This window comes from Rhinichthys klamathensis, unplaced genomic scaffold (genome assembly GCF_029890125.1).
Source record: "Rhinichthys klamathensis goyatoka isolate OS25496 unplaced genomic scaffold, OSU_Roscu_1.1 h1tg000028l_1, whole genome shotgun sequence".
Lineage (NCBI taxonomy): Eukaryota > Metazoa > Chordata > Actinopteri > Cypriniformes > Leuciscidae > Rhinichthys > Rhinichthys klamathensis.
Genome location: NW_026606578.1, coordinates 138,247 through 158,093, shown reverse-complemented (window position 1 = coordinate 158,093; position 19,847 = coordinate 138,247). Strand labels below are relative to the sequence as shown.

General features: G+C 38.9%; 1 protein-coding gene across 2 annotated transcripts; it reads left to right on the top strand.

Annotated features, from left to right (window-relative positions):
* The first annotated feature begins 641 nt into the window (after positions 1-641).
* ankfy1 (ankyrin repeat and FYVE domain containing 1) lies at positions 642-19,588 on the top strand. Of its 2 annotated transcripts, XM_056244589.1 has the most exons (25): positions 642-719; positions 2,830-3,034; positions 3,804-3,922; positions 4,093-4,228; positions 5,581-5,704; positions 7,184-7,333; positions 7,737-7,902; positions 8,103-8,307; positions 8,439-8,507; positions 10,563-10,762; positions 10,855-10,952; positions 11,571-11,781; positions 11,872-11,970; positions 12,048-12,201; positions 13,506-13,674; positions 14,414-14,532; positions 15,171-15,327; positions 15,473-15,673; positions 15,996-16,172; positions 16,272-16,419; positions 16,508-16,598; positions 18,472-18,596; positions 18,738-18,884; positions 18,973-19,063; positions 19,234-19,588. In XM_056244589.1, exons 1-25 carry the CDS (start codon positions 710-712, stop codon positions 19,364-19,366), a joined length of 3,504 nt encoding a protein of 1,167 aa, XP_056100564.1. In that variant the 5' UTR covers positions 642-709; the 3' UTR covers positions 19,367-19,588. The 2 variants fall into 2 exon arrangements, with proteins under 2 accessions (XP_056100564.1, XP_056100572.1); XM_056244597.1 differs by lacking the exon at positions 642-719 and having other exon boundaries at positions 2,820-3,034.
* The last annotated feature ends 259 nt before the right edge of the window (positions 19,589-19,847 follow it).

Sequence of the window (19,847 nt, the reverse complement as noted above, 5' to 3'; positions counted from 1 at the left end):
TTAGTTTAGTTATATTTCTAGATAGCTTTAATTTTATTTTTAAGCTAAAATAATTTTAGTGCTTAAACTTATTTCAGTTACCGTAGTTGCTAAGGGAATATTTTATATTTATAAAATATTTATTTTTTCATCTATATTAATTTTATTTCAGTTCACTTCATTTAAATGACTGAAAACAAGTTTGAATAGTTTTTGTGTTGGCTAACAATAACAACACTGCTTAGGGGGGCAATGGGAAATATTGGTTGGCCATCATAAGGACAATTGAATTGTAACAATGTGCATTTGGATGTGCAACAGTTTAACATGCTCAATGGTGCAGGTGACATGTAGGTCTACTGAGACTTTTATACAACAGACTAGGCCTTATTTTTAGAAAGGGTTTGGGAATGTGCCAAAGAGGACATTTATCTAAATAGAATTTATTTTCCCTAATATATCTGCAACAGCCTTGAGGAAGAGTAACACACACAGGCTGATGGTCAGAATTAAACTTAAATAAGACTAAATAATAAAGACCCCGTGTAACAGCTGGTTTCCTTGCAACACACAGACTTGCAATTTTTTTTTTTTAATCTGGAATTTAGATTAAACATCAAACGTAATGTATCTTTGGGTCATTGCTTGCTTCCACCAGCACGCTCCTCCCAAATCAAATCCTTCCTCCCGCGCTCTCTCGCGATATTAGGCGACGAGCCACGGATCCAACATGGCAGAAGGTATGAGGATGGTTTCTTTCTTATTTTTCACGCCCTTTCTGTTTAACATCCACAGTTGTTATTTCTTTACACAATGGACAGGCCTAATACTGTATTTAAGTGTTATCACCACAGCCATTTGGTGACAGATATTGCATAACGCTGAAATGAACCACTTTATTGCATTTTTGTCCAGCCTAGCTGGTTGCAAGTCAGGTGGTGGGCTGGGCGGTGGTAGTAATAATTCGCCGGGTGATTTGAGCTCTCATGTAAAGAGATATCCAATGAATCCTTTTTCAAATGATATATTCAACTGCATTTAGCGCAGATCATACAACTTTATGCTTTTGAAAGGTAAATGGTTGATTTTAGAGACATTGTCGTCCTGTAATCTCATTTTGCGCTGGTTTTCCCAAGTCATTTCTAATCAGAATTTTCCCTTTTTTGTCTTTTGTCTCTGTCTTCATCACCCTGAATGAGTAATTCATCTGGCTTTGCAAATTGATGATTAAATCTGTCAATACATTGCTCTTTTTAATGTAGCTTATGTGATACAATTGAATATAACCTGACATTTATATATAATAACAGTAGAAAATAATTTTTATAGCTCTGCCTTGTTGATTTTTATAAATAATTTTCATATCATGATTGCATTTAGTGACGTTGCTGCAGGCGTTTATAACCGTTACTTTTATCAGCTGATGTGTGACATCTCCCTTCTTTATCTTCCCTCAACATGTTGTTAAATCATAATACATTTAAGTGGAATTGCCTTCAAACAGCGTACGCTTAAGCTGTCTTTCTGTCATTTTTGTTTTACTTTTTATTTAAAGACGGGGTGGCTAACAACAGGCTAGCGAATTTTTATTGTAGTATCAACACAAACGTATAACTTGTTGACAAGCATATTGGTTAAAGCCATGGTTGGTCATCTTGGTAATATTTTGTACCTTACCTTTTGTAGTACCTAATTTTCTGTACCCAATTACGAATTATTAAACCGCTAGAACAATTTATTGTATATTAATTGCACAATTTCTGATGTATTCTTCATCTGAGTTCATTGAGTAATTCATGAGCTGTTATAATTCGTGTTAATGCTTGTTGGTGATGCAAGCAGATTATTGCTTCACAAGGTTTCCTGTCATCTGATTGGCTGATGAGCTTTTTAAATACTTTATGGGACCTATTTGGACATCTCTGAGTTGTTGATTGCTCAGCATACTGGATTCCTGAATCTAGGCTGAAGACAAATGGCTCACATATTAAACTGAAAACATTCTAATTCTTTGCTTACAACACCACACACACACACACACACACACACACACACACACACACACACACACACACACACACACACACACACACACACACAGGTTTAATTGTGTGCAATGACTAGGGTAGACTTTTCTTTTCACAAAATGTACAGCTTTGGCATGTTATACTTATACAAGGCGCTGGCTAGCTTGCTGGGGTTTTAATAGTTTATTTTCTTTTAGCAGAATTCAAAGATTTTCCTAGATGTCAAATGGTAAGACATTACTAGACCAGCTCTCTCAGCACCTGAGCTTATGTGGAGCAAAGGCAAAGTGTAGCCTCAGCATTCTGGAGAGGTGAACGTAAATAAATTCAAGGAAAGAGGAAGGAAGCGGCTGTGTTGGAATGTAGGTTAAGCTGTGAAATCCTCTAGTCACAGATCCAAGGCAATTACCACATTAAAGATGGCGAGTTTAAAGTTGTTATTTTGAGGTTTGAGTGGAATGAGACTGATCAAGGTTGTAGCCTATATTAACTTTTGCGATTGTGGTTATCATGAATCGGACCATGTTAAAAGTTTTTACTTCTTGTAACATGTAAAGGCAGTTTTGCTCGCATATCGTAGGTCCACTTCTCCTCCCGTGAGCGTGCTCAGGAAGTCTGTCTGTGTCAGCAGTTTTCATGTGAAATCTGTATTTTGTCCCTCTTTCTCTCGTCTACATGGCATTTCCACTTCCCTTTTGCTTTAACCCACCACATTTGACGGTTTATTCTTATTTGTTTACCCTTATTTTCTCCTTGTACTCCATGTACTCCTTCCTTTTGTTCCACTACTCATCTCTCTTCATCGTTTCCATCATGCCTGCAGAGGAGGTGCAGAAATTGCAGAAGCACCTTGCTCTGCTGAGGCAGGAGTATGTGAAGATGCAACAGAAGCTGGTGGAGACGGACAGGCGGTGCTCTGTGTTGGCTGCCCAGGCCTCTCTCCCTGGCTCTGTGTCCCAGGCCAGTGACTCCTTCATCAGCCGCCTGCTGGCCATTGTGGCTGACCTCTTTCAGCAAGAGCAGTACAGGTGAGAACTGGACATGAATGCTCACATACTGTTAGATGATATGTTGGGTGAATGTTAACCAAGAAATGTTCAGTTCATATTTAACCCCAGAAGCAAAAGAAATATGAAAATATGTTTGTTTGTAAAAAGAAAATAGCATTTACTGTGATAAAGTTTTTCTTATTAGCAATGCCAATGCAAAAAAATTTTTTTACCATCAAGGCTCAAGCTATGTATATACACACACACATATAATTAAATATATTAATATTATATATCAGTAATTCTTTGCATATTTAAATAAAATATTTATTGTATTTTTGTTGTTGCGGAATTGAGAATGAAACCGGCGTTTAAATGTACTTAATTCTCATGCAAATAGTCAAAATCCAATTGACAGTTTTATAAGATGCACATTGTAATTGAAAGGCAGTATGTAAGCTTGTTTGTGGCTTTGTCCTGATTTAAATTTTAAAAGTTATGATTTACAGTTTCATTTTGCTTCTCGGTGTATAAAAGCTGGCTGAAAGGTTTTTAATATGTCTGCTGGGTCTGTAAAGTTAGGAAGTTCTATTACAGTTGTATTTCTTTTTATTGCACCACTTATGAGGTTACAGAATGACCGGTCTGAGATTTGAGCCTGGACTGTTGTCTCAGATCTGACCTCACTGAGACCAATGCATAATACATTAGGTCTAATACATCAAATGATATGGTAGCTGATTACTGCATATTTCAAAGAGATGCTGTGTAAAACCAGTATGACCACATCAGTCTTTTTTTCTCCTAGCGATCTGAAGGTGAAGATTGGAGATCAGAGGCTCAGCGCTCATAAATTCGTGCTGGCTGCTCGGAGTGAAATCTGGAGTTCAGCCAACTTGGCCTCCACTACAGAACTGGACCTCTCAGGTAACAATGGCTTCTCTGTTTCCTACAACCTGCACTAGAAATGTAGCATGTCTAGATTATGTTTGGTTGTTTTTTTCCCCTTATTGTTCTAATGCAGTATGCAGCCGTAATCCCTCAAAACTGAACTTGTTGTTGGATTCTTTCCTGTACATCCCCATGTGACTTCCTAGATGCCAAACCAGAGGTTGCCATGGCAATGCTGCGCTGGGCGTACACAGATGATCTGGAGTTGAGTGGGGACGACGGCTTCCTTATCGACCTGATGAAGTTAGCCAACCGCTTCCAGCTCAATCTTCTGCGTGAAAGGTGGGAACGGTCCACTAGAATAATAAATGACTGGATAGATTTTATGACTCATGTTGCAGCTTTACATCTCATAGTGTTTCACCAACAAAAACGCCATGTAACTGCTCTTATTGGTCACTCAATATGTAAGAATATCAACTACAAGTAAAAAAAACCACCCCTCAGCATGGATTGATGTGGAACATGAATGATTTTGGGGATGAATGCTACACTTGATGATTAATACAGCATATGCATCACACCATCATTTTAGTCACTCTGGTCATGTTCATTAAAATTAAATAGACATCTCCCTGAAAGCATGTGCTCTTTTACCAGGCATTTGCTTGTAAGAGGCTTCTAGTTAATCTGGAGAGTTGCAGTGATGCCCCATCACCACTGTGGCCTTGAGTCCTCTCCTGTCAATAAGTATTCTTTGGATAAAAGCAGCTGCTTAATGGCAAGCAAACAGCATATATGTTTGGTGCTTTTATGCTAATGACCAGCTTTTATTCTTGAGCGCTGGGACTGCAGAACGGAAAAATATGTCTGACATTTATATGTCACATTTATGTGTCACATTATTTTGGATAGCAGGGCTTGCATAACATGAATAATATTGCAATTAAAATCAGTTTGTGAGTTGTCATTGCATGGTTGTGACAGGAAATACACTACCGTCTAAATATTTGTGGTCTGTAAATCTTTTGTGTTCACCAAGACTGCATTTATTTAGTCAAAAATACAGTAAAAACAGTCATATTGTGAAATATCATTACAATTTAAAACAACTGTTTTCCATTGTAACATATTCCTGTGATGACAAAGCTGAATTTTCAGCATCATAAATGTCACATGATCCTTCAGAAATCGTTTTAATATGGTGATTTGGTGCTAAATAAACAATTCTTATTATTATCAGTTGAAAACAGCTGTGCTGCTTATTAATGTTGTAAAAACCGTTGTGCATTATAAATGTTTTTTCTATAACTTTTGATCAATTTAATGCATACCTGCTGAATATTAAAGTATTAATTTCTAAAAAAACAAAACAAAATCTTACTGACCCCAAACCTTTGAATGGAAGCATGCAGTATATATAAAAAATGTGATGCTGGGCTGGCTGCTGAACTCATAGCAGGTGAAATATAGAAAATGGACCTAATTTATATAAAGTATCAAGTATATTGTCTAGTATAAGTCAGGTGGTAATAATTTTTGTCATCATTTTAATAAAATAAAGAGAAAAGAATTAGAAATGATGCATTTAATGATATATCTACTTATGCATATCTAGTTAATTTCAAAACTGAAATGGTATGTAAAAGAATACAAAGCGAGCTCTAAACGTAGATATTGTTTTTCAAATGCAGATGTGAGAAAGGAGTGATGTCATCAGTGAACGTGAGGAACTGTATCAGGTTCTACCAGACAGCCGAAGAGCTGGACGCCACAACATTGATGAACTATTGTGGAGAGATCATTGCCAGTCACTGGGTGAGTCAGAAGAACAGAGCCATCGTCCTCATCCTTGAAAGATGGGGAATTTGTTCTATAGATGCACATAGGCTGGACCTTTATTTTGTTTGCCAGAAATATATCAATAATAATTAATAAATGGACAATTTCACTGTGAAAGATAGCCTTCCTCCATTGAATGCTCTGTTTAAAAGCAGCAGGATCTTGTCCTCCTCGATGTTTGGGGTCTTCTTTATGGCTCCTTGTAAATCCCCACAAGTAGTGATGATTCTCAAGGCTATGTCTAGGGTGTATTCACACCTGCCTTGTTTGGTTCGATTGAATCGAACACTAGTTTGTTTCCCCCCTTGGTGCGGACCTTTTGTGCAGGTGTGAATACAGCAATCGAACTCGGGTGCGGACCAAACAACCGAACCGAGACCCAGCTGAAGAGGTGGTCTTGGTACGGTTCCAAACGAACTCTGGTACGGTTCGTTTACGGTGTGAACATGAACCGACCCAATTGCAAGAAAGCACTGCGCCTTTGAGTTAAAAGGCTTCCGTAGTCTGAGATTTTGGCATAAAGGTTTGTGTTGTTGTTGTTCAAAACAAGTGCGAAAGAGAATTCCATTCCGGCGCGCTGTCTGGCCACACGATACTGTTGCGCGTCTTTCTGCGCGCCGTGTGTGCATCATTGGAATGGAATGAATGAATGAGTGTGTGCATCAGGACATTCCCATACAGAGCGTTCTCTTTAGTCTAATCTCGCATAGATGCAAAAAAAGCTTTTGCAGTTCATATAATAGTTACAAGGATGACGCTGCGTTAAACTGGACAAACTTAATCGCAAGCGTTAACATTGACAGCACTTGTTAGCAGTATATACAATAAGAATCTCATTATTTGAATGTGTGAACATAGCCCCTCTCTATGAATCAAAACTTTATACCTTATCCGTCTTCTGCAGTTTCTTCATATTGCGTTTGTACAGAATAACACAAAATTAGTAAAATAACAAATATTGCAGTACGAAATATCTCCATGCTGAGCCTTTTTTGCACTTCCTGATTTCCCTACTTGAGAATCCTTGTCCAATGAATGGACGACCTTAGCACACGTGTGGTTTTGTTTACAAATTTTGGTTCACTTGCAAAAAGAGCAGTGTGAAAGCAAACCGTTCCAAAAAAAAAAAAAAAAATTTATTTGGTCCGGACCAAAGCAAGTGAACTATCGGACTTTCCTGGTGTGAATACACCCTAAGATCGGGATGGTAAAGGAAACATTGTGGTGGGTTTACAGGCAAGCTCTCTGCTGAGTGAACTAAACGCATCAATATCAGCTCAGCAGACCTTGAGCAAGACCTTGAAAAAGACCAGAGGGAGATTTGCATAATTATTACATGTTGTTGTCACCTGCTGTTTTAAAGGAGATTTTTTTTTTTTTTTTTTTTTTTTTTTTGGAGTGTGTATTCGTGCAGAAGGTATGATTAATATTTACTTTCTTTACCCTCTCAAACAGGATGATCTACGGAAAGAGGACTTCAGTAGCATGGATGCTCAGCTGCTCTATAAAATGATCAAATCCAAGACCGAGTACCCCCTTCACAAAGCAATTAAAGTAGAACGAGAAGATGTTGTCTTCCTTTATCTAATAGAGATGGATGCCCAGGTAAAGAGCCAGCACTGAATCAAAGAAGTGTTTTTGCTTTATATACCGTGATATAAAAAGTGCAAGGTCCTAAAATCAATAAAATCAATATCAAGTGATGTTTTTCTATGGTTAATGTTTTGCTTTAGGTTTTACATTGGACAACTAGTAGTGACCCAACACAGTAAAATAATTCTAGTATAAAAATAAACAAAAATATGAATATTACTGATTATATTTTGAATGACTCGCATGCAAAATGTAGGCTATCTATTTGTTTAAATTGTTACAACACAATCATTGTGTTGCCCCTGATTTTTAGCACATTTTTAGCCACTGATAAATGTTTTATCTTCTATTGATAAGCTTGTTTATTGCATGCCAAACTTATTAGGATAAATGTTTCTTTCATTTCATTCCCAAGTTACCAGGAAAGCTGAATGAGCTAGACAATAATGGAGATTTGGCGCTGGATCTGGCTCTGTCCAAGAAGCTGGAGAGCATCGCCACCACACTGGTCAACAACAAAGCAGATGTTGACATGGTGGACCAGAGCGGCTGGAGTCTTCTGCACAAGGCCATCCAGAGAGGTGAGGAGTGCTTGTATTTGGGCAGAGGGAATATTATTTTATGAGGAATTTGAAGTTGGCATAAAGTTTTGTGAAGTTTACCACAAAAGGCGTAAATTTTCGAGATCTGTCGTAAATCTTTTGAGAAGTTTTTTTTGTTGTTGTTGTGGTCTAAATACTGTCCCTGTCCTGTATCTTTCTCTCTCTCTCTCTCTCTTTAGGAGATGAATTTGCTTCCACTTTTTTGATCCGTCACTCTGCGCAGGTGAATGCTGCCACAGTGGGTGCAGTTGAGACGCCTCTGCACCTTGTCTGCTCTTTTAGCCCTAAGAAACACAGTGGTGAAGTTATGGCTGGCATGGCCCATATTGCTGAGGCTCTGCTCAAAGCTGGTGCCAACCCAAACATGCAAAACAGCAAAGGACGGTGGGTAACAAGTCAAGGGTTTCTTCTGCAATAATGATTTTCGGGATTATTATTTTATCCGCAATAATGTTTTTTGGGAGTAAAGCTTATTCATTGTATTCATAACCTGGTTTTATTTTTCTAATTCTTAGGACGCCATTACATGAGGCTGTGGTGTCGGGAAATGAAGCAGTCTTTAACCAGCTTCTACAATGCAAACAGTAAGCTTAAACAGGCTTTATCTGGGTGAATTTGAAGGGAACTTTGGGAAGGGGATGCCATTTGTAGTGCCATTCCAAACGAAAGTGAATAGTTGAATCCCCTCACGAAGGGCCTCTCCACAAGTCTGTTAGCAAGGGGTACATACGATGGTCACTTCAAATAAGTAATTTGATCGTTTATGGTCATGTGACCCAGGGTGGTGAATCCTCGCAATTCATTTTAAAGTTAGATGGCGGGAGAGTTCGAGTTAACATATAAACAGAATAATTAAAGTAGTTTTGTTTGTGATATATTGCACAGATTTTTTTTCATACATTTCATATGAAGATTAAATAAGTTTCATAGGTAAGAAATGTTTAAAGTCCGCATGTAGTCAAATTTATCCCTTAAAACTCATCTTTGATCACCAAAATGGCATAGGAAAAAACTTTTAAATGTGATTTTTTTTAAATTTTATTTTTTATTCATGCCTTAAAGTTTTAATGTAACTTCACACCCTTGCTTCAATAAGTCCAGTATACGTATACGCCGATCCACGAATAAGCAATTTAGACCTGCCTCCACTCACTCGTATGTGCTTAGAATAGCTGATCTACTCTGTAAACTTTACTGTAGTAAATGCTACAAAATGGCAAGTGCAAATACTGGTTTAATTCAGCCATATGTTTGAACCAGACACTGGTTCAGAAGAAGTGGAAGAGTGAAATATACAGGCTTGTATAAATAGATGTATCAGAATGGTAATGTGTTTTTGTTTTATATATCGCTCTTTACAACGTGGGACAAATAACAGTAATTAATATGATTAGCCTTTTGCTTGACTATGTTATCAAACAGCTAATACTGTGTTATGTTATACACAAACCATGTTCCCGTTCGCCACCTCAGAGTCAAGACAGCTGTCTTCTAAAAATCAGCATCCTTAGAAACCCTTTGAACAACTCAGAACGTCAGTGGAGACATGTATATGATGATATTATGATGAATTTTATGCCCAATTCACCTGCTATATTGATAAATGTACCTGATTTTTCATATCAACAGAGAAGTATACTGGGATAACCTGGCTTCTCTTGAGACTCCACTGCTTCAGAGCAGTTATAATGATATGCTAAAGCCCGCCGGCACATTGACGTGATTGGTTACAAGTTAGTTTGTGACGTAAGAAACACCAGCGATTTCAAACAGTGTTGTTTTTTTAGACTGTCTTTAGATCACTGCCGTTTTTAAAGAGAAAATACTTAAAATGTTTGTCTTAAAGCATATTAAAAACACACCACATAGACATATAAACAACATTAAAAACTTGATTTTCACCACAGGGGGTCTTCAATAGTAGATGAATAAGAATATAGAGTCCAAAGAAGAGACTGCAAGTTTTAAAGTTGAGAGCAAATAGGGAACACACGCACACAAAATGCGTATTTTAAAATCTTCATTATAAAATGTATTGTTTTATTAGCAACAATAATATTAACAGCAATAATAAGAAATTTCTGTTGTAAGATCAGCTAATGGGCTGATGGATGCTGTGTTGTCATGGTAACATTCCAGGAAATTACATTATTTTTCATTGCTCCCTTCACACTTCAAGAGATCTGGCCTTCAGAGTTAGTAGGGCACAGGGATGCTCACTTCCGATTGGAATTCACCCTCTTTTTCAAAACGAATGATCTTAAATTATTTATGTAGGTAATGAAAAAGAATTATACCAAACTACTTTCTGAATGTATGGAATACACAGAATGATCTAAAACTTGTACAAATGCAAGAGTCTAATGTGGGATAGTGTATCCCATGATGCATTTTTTCACCTCCCATTGTGATAAAGGAACTTGATGTAATATCAAAATGTGATTTGTAATCTTGACTTGGACTGCCTTAACCACTGTTTCTTCATGTGTTCTGATAAAAAAAAGTATACACTGTATACTGTTTAGTAAGCTAGTGTTCTGAACATGGAGATACAGTAGTTACCTCTACCTTCTTGGTGTAATATTGTCCCTTTCTTGTTTCCTTTTTGTAACACTGTAATCCCTCACCTTCCTGCTTAGATTGGACCTGGAGTTGAAAGATCACGAAGGCAGCACCGCACTGTGGCTGGCCCTGCAGTACATCACTGTGTCCTCTGACCCCTCCGTGAACCCTTTTGAGGATGAAGCTCCTGTTGTGAATGGAACCTCATTTGACGAGAACAGCTTCGCAGCAAGGCTTATACAAAGAGGGAGCAATCCTGATGCACCAGACTCCAATGGTATCAAACATCTTTCACTTTATAAAATGTTTAATGTGTCCCTTTAGTCATTACCCATTTTATACCTGCTAATCACAACATCTCCTCCTCAGGTAACTGCCTCATGCAGAGAGCAGCTATCACAGGAAGTGAAGCAGCCGCTATCTTCCTGGCCACACATGGAGCTAAAGTCAATCACACCAACAAATGGGTGTGTGTGTCAGCTTTTATTAGAAATACACTGCCAGTCAAATGTTTGAACATGCATATTCCTTTTACACAATTTAGAATAATAGTGTGAGTCATCAAAACTACTAAATAGAACAAATTTAAAGTGTGAAAATTCTGCTATGATCCTGAAAAAAATATGCATGACGGTTTCCACAAAGATATTAAGCAGCACAACTCTTCTCAATGTTGATAATATTAAGAAATGTTTTTTGAGTACTGAAACAGCATGTTAGAATGATTTCTAAAGGATCGTGTGACACTGAAGAGAAGACTGGCGTACTGAAAATTCAGCTTTACCATCAGAGAATAAATGACATTTTAAAATATATTAAAATAGAAAACTTGAAAATTAAGAATATTTCAAAATATTACTGTTTTACTGTATTTTTGATCTAATAAATGCAGCCTTGCTGAGCTTAAGACTTAAACATTTTGAATGATAATTTATATATAAATGTATTAATTGGCAATTATTATAAAACAGGAGTTGTAGTAAAGGGGTGGATTGTCGTAAATGAAATATTTATTATTTTTATTTTTTTATATATTCCTTTTTCCTCTTGTGATTTTTTTTTTTTTATCACATTTTCGTTTGTAGGCTGAGACCCCCCTCCATACGGCGTGCCGCTGTGGCCTGGCAGGGCTGACGGTGGAGTTGCTCCAGCAGGGGGCGAATCCTAACCTGCAGACCGACAGCGCCCTGCCTGACGGAGCCGAGAAGAGCCAAGGAGTCTTCCTCCAGAGCCCGCTCCACCTGGCCATCGTTCACAACCACCCAGATGTGGTGTCTGTCATACTAGAGCAGAAAGGTGAGGGATGAGGGAGGATGTTTGATTTGAATAGTGATCTGTGCAGCTGTGCCATCTCTTGTCATTCATAACTTTATTCTTGATCCATAGCCAATGCATTACATGCCACCAACAACCTGCAGATCATCCCTGACTTCAGTTTGAAAGACTCCATGGATCAGACCGTTCTGGGTCTTGCACTCTGGACCGGTGGGTTCTGCTAAAATCTCCTTCAGTGAGTTCACTGCTCATGCAGATCATTTGATGTTTCTTATTTACACTGCTAGGTATGCACACTATTGCCGCACAGCTGCTGGGTTCTGGAGCAGCCATTAATGACACCATGTCTGATGGACAGACACTACTGCACATGGCTATAAAGAGACAGGACAGCAAGAGCGCCCTCTTCCTGCTAGAGCACCAGGCCGACATCAACGTCAGGTACTAGAACTGCTATAAAAAACATCGGTTAGCACTAGCAGACATCCCTTTAGACATGTTTAGCTGTGGAGTTCATGTGGGCAATGAAGAATCTAGTGCTGCCTGCGGTGTGTATCAATCAATTCCCTCTCTGTCTCCCCAAATAGCTATTGTTGAACGAGTTGATGCATATAATATCTGATATTTCGATCATGAAAACAAATCCTAATACTACAAATCATATTATATACTATATAATACATATATATATTATATATACATATTATATATATATTATATACTAATATTCATCAATATTGATTTGACAGCACTGACACTAGCTGCGTTTACATGGACACTTTTAATCGGATTGACGGCTCAATCGGACTAAAAAACTTTCATGTAAACACCTTAATCGATCCGATTGAGCTCGATCCGATTGAGCTCGATCCGATTGGAATTTCGATCCGATTGAAAGGGGTGGTTTATTCCTTTTGTAATCCGATTGACAGAACATGTAAACACACTTGATCGGATTGAAAACCGAAACTGAAAGGACTGCGCATGTGCAATGACGTTGAAATAGCGTAATGACGGATGACTCACGGAACGAGCTGTTCTTCCTGTTGAATAAAGTGTCTTATAAATGAGTTTCCCGATATTCTAAAATTCTCATTTCACTCAGCGTCTGTGAAGTGGAGCAGGACAATGTCCCTCGAGTCCTTGTTTCAGATTATCATGCACGGACAACTGGTTCTGGGCGCTGGGTTTTACTGCGTGATAAATATAAGCAGCACGGCACAACGGTTCATGCTCATCGTCTCCAAATCATGACCAGAGACGGAGAAATATTAAGTCTGCTGTTTAAAACAAATAAAGAACCAATAGAGGAGAATAGTTATGCACGAACAGCGGCATATTCGTGCAGTGTGCGCATGTCAAAAAATCAATTCCGATCTTTATTTATCGTTCATGTAAACACCGTGTTCGGATTCATCAATCGGATTGATTTCATTCCGATTGAACCAAAAGGTGTCCATGTAAACGTACCTAGTGTTGGATGAGAACTGAGCTGGACGACATCGTCACTGTTTTTCTGCAGAAATGCTTTATAGATTCAATTAAATGAATAATTGATGATCCGTACAGCAGAATTGAATCAACACTGAACTGACTTCAGATGCACAATGACACTATTTTCTTTTAGAGCTGCAGTACAGCCGAAATGAACTGTTTGCATCATTTAATAATTTTCTTGTCATCGCTTTAAAACTACTTTGAAACAATCTGTAATGTATAATAAAGGTGACTTGACTTTGTTTTAGGACCCAGGAGGGGCAAACGGCTTTGCAGTTGGCTATCAGTAACCAGCTCCCTTTAGTAGTGGACGCCATCTGCACAAGAGGAGCTGACATGTCAGTGGTGAATGAGAAGGGTGATCCTCCACTCTGGCTGGCTTTGGAAAATGGTTTGGAGGACATCGCGTCCACATTGGTGAGAACTGCATTTTCTTTCCCTAGCATTCGTTTTCTTAAAGGGATAGTTCACCCCAAAATGAAAATTCTGTCAGTAATTACTCACCCTCATGTTGTTCCAACCCCGTAAGACTTTCGTTCAACTTCGGAACACAAATTAAGATATTTTTGAATAAATCTGAGAGCTGGATCACTCCTCCATAGGCTTCTAAGGGATTGAAACTTGTGTTGTACGTCACGCATAGGCTCACTATTGGCCAACGCTGGTCATGTGTGTGTGATGCGTGTGACGTACAACCAGAAGCGCTGCGCAGTTACACTACGTGAACTAACTCGAGGCCCACAGAGAAGTAAATGAATAGTTGAATAAAGTTGTTGTTTTTGTTTGTTTTTTTTGCACACAAAAAGTATTCTCGTCGCTTGATAAACTTAAGATTGAGCCACTGTAGTCACTCAGACTATTTTAACTATGTCTTTAATAACTTTTCTGGGCCGGCAAGTTTCAATCCCTTAGAAGCCTATGGAGGAGTGATCCAGCTCTCAGATTTAATAAAAAATATCTTAATTTGTGTTCCGAAGATGAACGAAAGTCTTACGGGGTTGGAACAACATGAGGGTGAGTAATTACTGACAGAATTTTCATTTTGGGGTGAACTATCCCTTTACCTACCTTGAAATGATTGTTTTTCCATGTTTTTAAATAATGCTTGTTTATGATGAGTTTATTTGATTCGTCAGTTATGTATTTTTTGGATTAGGTCAGGCACGGGTGTGATGCAACTTGTTGGAGTTCAGGGCCTGGAGGCTGTCAGCAAAATCTTCTCCACAGAGCCATCGATGAGAACAATGAGGTCACTGCTTGCTTCCTTGTACGCAGGTTTGTACACCTCTCCTTGTTTTCTCTTGCTTCAGGATTTGTGTTTTTAAAAATCTGTTAGACAATTCATCAAATTTATATTTTCAATAAAAACCACCAACTAAGCTGATTCATTCCTATAGAGTGCTACAGGGATGACATATTTTTGCAGGCTAAAACCCAGAAACTAGTTAGCATTTTGGCACTTCTGGTTCCATTCTTTTTCTTTTTTTTTTATGCTTGAAATAAGGTCTGTGGTTAACATAAGCTCAAGATATATTCACACAAGTTGTTCATTTGTGAAGATTATCCTAATGAACAAAACGTGTAATAATCATAAACTTTTGTTGGTCACAAGCTCACTTTTTACAATGATCCAAAAGCCAATGGAAAAATCTCATTGCATTTTTGTCAAAGGAACCAGGGTGATGCTAACTTTCAGGTTTTCCTACAAAAATACGTCATCACCGCAGCACTCTATTCAGGCTATAATTAAGACTGGGGCTTTTACACAAGGTTTTAAAAGCTTATATATATTTAAAAAAATATACAATTGTCAATTGTTTAAAAAATCGAATCAAATTATTTGCGTGTTATGCAAAAAGTGGCTGTAGAAGTTTTATTTCCCTATCATAAATGATCTCAACATTTGTTTTCAGTGGCTGTGATGTGAACAGCCCAAGGAGGCCTGGTCCTAACGGTGAGGGAGATGAGGAGGCGAGGGATGGACAGTGCCCGCTGCATTTGGCTTCGTCCTGGGGGCTAGAGGAGGTGGCTCAGTGCCTTTTGGAGTTTGGAGCCAATGTGAATGCACAGGTTAATACAGATATACAGCAGATGCATACATTCTCCCTAGTTCTTTTCTTTTTCTTTAGATGACAAGGCTTTATGCAGATATGTTCCATATACTCATTGTTTTCAAATGCCCTGAGAACTGCAATGCCCATTTCTCTGCATGCAGGATTCAGAAGGCCGTGCTCCGATCCATGTCGCCATCAGCAATCAGCAAAGCATCATCATTCAGCTGCTCATCTCCCACCCTGAAATCCGATTGAATATTCGAGACAGACAAGGCATGACGCCATTTGCCTGTGCCATGACCCACAAGAACAACAAGGCTGCCGAAGCCATCCTCAAGAGAGAGCCTGGCGCTGCCGAACAGGTGTGTGGCCATGATTATATCCACATATAACTCTCTTCCACCCTCCATAACCCACAACTGAAGTGCGCTTGAGCAAGGCACCTAACCCCCAATCGCTCCCCGGGCGCCGCAGTGAATGGCTGCCCACTGCTCTGGCTGTATGTGTCCACTGTTTGCAGTGTGTTTGTGTTCATTACTCACTGCTCATAATGTATGTGCACTAACTTGGATGGGTTAAATGCAGAGGACAAATTCCGATTTGTCCAAGAAATGACTCCACATTGTTTTGATATGTGACGTCACAAGCCACTGAATATTATAAATGTTTTCTCTCTCTGTCTAGGTGGACAACAAAGGTCGCAACTTCCTGCATGTTGCTGTGCAGAACTCCGACATAGAGAGTGTGCTCTTTCTCATTAGCGTACAGGCCAATGTCAACTCCAGAGTGCAGGACAGTGCCAAACTCTCTCCTCTACACCTGGCCGTGCAGGCAGGATCCGAGATCATTGTCAGAAATCTGGTAAAGCAACAAGAATAAAATTGATGGAGGAATTTTTATTTTCAATTCAAACACTGAAACAAATATGTTTGTTTTCTCTGATGTATGTGTGGACTGTAGCTGCTGGCTGGTGCAAAAGTAAACGAGCTGACCAAGCATCGTCAGACAGCGTTGCATCTCGCTGCACAACAGGACCTTTCCACAATCTGCTCTGTTTTGATCGAGAATGGCGTTGACTTTGCTGCCGTAGATGAGAATGGAAACAATGGTAGACTATTGTGCTAAACTTATTTAATTTAATATTCTTGAATGACTAAATTCCATTTCACTAATTTCTGTATATCTCCTTCTACTAGCACTTCATCTGGCTGTGATGCAGGGGCGTCTGAATAATGTGCGTGCGCTACTCACTGAGTCCAACATAGATGCTGAGGCCTATAATCTCAGGTTTGACTCAAAATATATTACTCCACACTTAAAGGTGAAGAATGTAAGATTTTTTGTTAAAATACATTCTCTTAACCCCGTTTATTGTTCAGTGACTACTATTAGTATTAGAGATGTTCCGATACCCTTTTTCCCTTCCCGATTCCGATACCTGGACTCAGGGTATCGGCCAATACCGAGTACTGATCCGATACCTGAGTGTGTATCTATAGGCTACAGCTGCAATTCATACTAGCCCTGTATGAATTGATAGAATTATTTTATGGTGTGCTTCAGACTTATCCCTTAATAAAACATGAACAAATACATACAGTGAACTATTTATGAGTATTTTTATTATCTGACATACATTTCACAGCAATGTATTATTTATTTTTCTTAAGTGAAAAAGAACTTAAAATGCAGCCACACATCTAATACTTTACACTGAAAACTGAAGGTATTTTAGATTTACAATATAACTGTATAAAAAAGTGCAACAAATAAATCTAGGAATCTAAAAAATGATATATGAATAATATAAGAAAATAACCTCTTTATAACTTAAAGTCCAGAAACAATTTTGTTAAATACACGGCATTTCAGTTTTGACAGCGGCTGGTCATCCAGAACAATAAACTCGATAATTTTGTCGGTTATATTTATCGGTCGTTGGCTGTCTTTTGAAACCTTTCTCTTCGTTTGAATGAAGCTTCCAGAGATTGTTGATTCTGGCGCGGCTAATCCTTCTCTGCCCTTGCCATCGTGTTCTGCGGGGTGACACGTCTTCAAATGCTTTAAGTGTTGAAGCTGCTAATCTTGTGCCACCCCTCGAAATTGCAGTATGCATATGAGACATGTCGCCGTTTTACTGGCTGGTTGGTCCAGTCTTAAATACTGCCAAACAGCGGAGATACTGCTAGCGCGCGCGCTTCTTTGCTGCTCTAAACAGTGGTTGCTTGTGGCAACAGCACAACTTCCACAAGCAACCGCTGTTTAGAGCAGCGAAGAAGAATTGATCTCCGATTTGCAGCATTAAGCAAAGCTAACGTGCATAACTAGTTATTGTTTAAGAAAAGGGTATCGGATCGGTACATGGGTAGAAGTACTCGCCAATACCGATGCCAGAATTTTTATTGGTATCGGCGGCATTTCCGATACTAGTATCGGAATCGGAACAACTCTAATTAGTATGCCATTCATGGGTTTATCTCCCCCAAAAGTGTAAACATTGAGCCTCCCAGGCACCATCTACACTATTACACTATTTAAAGGAACACTCCGACTTTTTGGGACTTTAGCCTATTCACCTTATCCCCCAGAGTTAGATAAGTCCATACATGCCTTTTTCATCTCCGTGCGTGCTATAAGTCTGTTTGACGCACCCACCGCTAGCCTAGCTTAGCACAAAGACTGGATGTAAATGGTTGCAGCTAGCATACTAATCCAAATAAGTGACAAAATAACGCAAACATTGTCCTATTTACATGTTGTGATTTGTATAGTCACAGAGTGTACAAAAAACAAAGTCACATGAGAGACAGACATATTTTAACAGTATAAATACTGGGAACTATATTCTCTGAAGGCGAAGCACTGCTACTTGGGCGGAGTGATAACCGCAGCACCTGAGACGCGCTCTCTGCTCCTCACCACGGCACGTCTCGGGTGCTGCGGTTATCACTCCGCCCAAGTAGCAGTGCTTCAAACAGACTTATAGCACGCACGGAGATGAAAAAGGTATGTATGGACTTATCTAACTCTGGGGGATAAGGTGAATAGGCTAAAGTCCCAAAAAGTCGGAGTGTTCCTTTAATTCACAAAAAAATTCAAATAAATTGTGCATTATTCATGGACATTCACTAACTCTTTTGCCTTATTTTCATTTGTCTAGAGGTCAATCTCCCATGCATGTCCTCGGCCAGTATGGGAAGGAGAACGCGGCAGCCATCTTTGAGCTGTTTTTAGAATGCATGCCTGAGTATCCCCTGGATAAACCTGACAATGAGGGGAACACAGGTTGGTGAAGCACAAGCGGTTTGATTATACTGAATGTGCATTTTTAAATGGATAATTTTCCATATTAATAATAACAATAGCCATTTTGCTTGTCAGAAACAAACACTGGATCAATGATAGGTGATGTTTTTCTCCTTTCAGTGCTTCTGTTGGCTTACATGAAAGGAAACGCTAACCTGTGTCGTGCCATCGTGAGGGCTGGAGCTCGACTCGGCGTCACTAACAACCAGGGCATTAACATCTTCAACTATCAAGTTGCCACTAAGCAGCTTCTGTTCCGTCTGCTAGGTAAAAGATACAGATAAAATGTTTCTACAACATTTACAGTGCTTGTAGTAGTTATACCTAACTAGTCTTTTGTATCATGTTTTAAAAGACATGCTTTCCAAAGAGCCCCCGTGGTGTGATGGATCAAACTGCTATGAATGTATAACCAAATTTGGAGTCACCACCAGGAAACATCACTGGTATGTAGCCAACCAACTAAGTTTAATCTGTCTGACTTTATAAAGAATGAAGACCTTGTTTCCTCCTTTCATTGTTTCTTTTCAAACCATAACTCTTCCCTCCATTTATGATGTTTTGTCATCTTCCCTTGTCCTAACAACCCATTCTTTGTCTTTTCTTTCTCTCATAGCCGCCATTGTGGGCGTCTGCTCTGCCATAAGTGCTCTATAAAAGAGATCCCCATCATCAAATTTGACCTGAACAAACCTGTGCGTGTATGCGACATCTGCTTTGATGTGCTGACATTGGGCGGCGTGTCCTAACACACTAGAGGACCTTGAAGAACGGGCACCAGCCGAGCGGAGTATGAACCCACAGGCTGGGCCTAGCACTAAAAGGATGGAGAAATGGAGTAAGACACATTGAGAAGAAGAGCCCTTGAACAAAACCATTCCATTCTTGTCAAAGGAAAAAATACCACCATAACAATGTGTTTGTTCTAGCAGTTCTTTTTAGAACCAAAATATTAAAACAAGTGGAATGCAGATGCAAATGTAAATGTAGTTCCGAGTTCAGCTTTCGACAAAAACCAAGTGTGATTGAGAAGGGCAAGTATCATTTACTACAAAAAAGAAAAGAAAATGAACCATAGGGGTTTTATACAGGGCTAATGTGCTATATGGACAAATATGATTTAAATATTTCTTAATTTCCCATTAGAATGACAAGACTAGTATGATTCCCACCTGCAATTGTGCTGTCAGCAGTCGAATTGACTTTCTACAGATTGGTCGATCAATATTT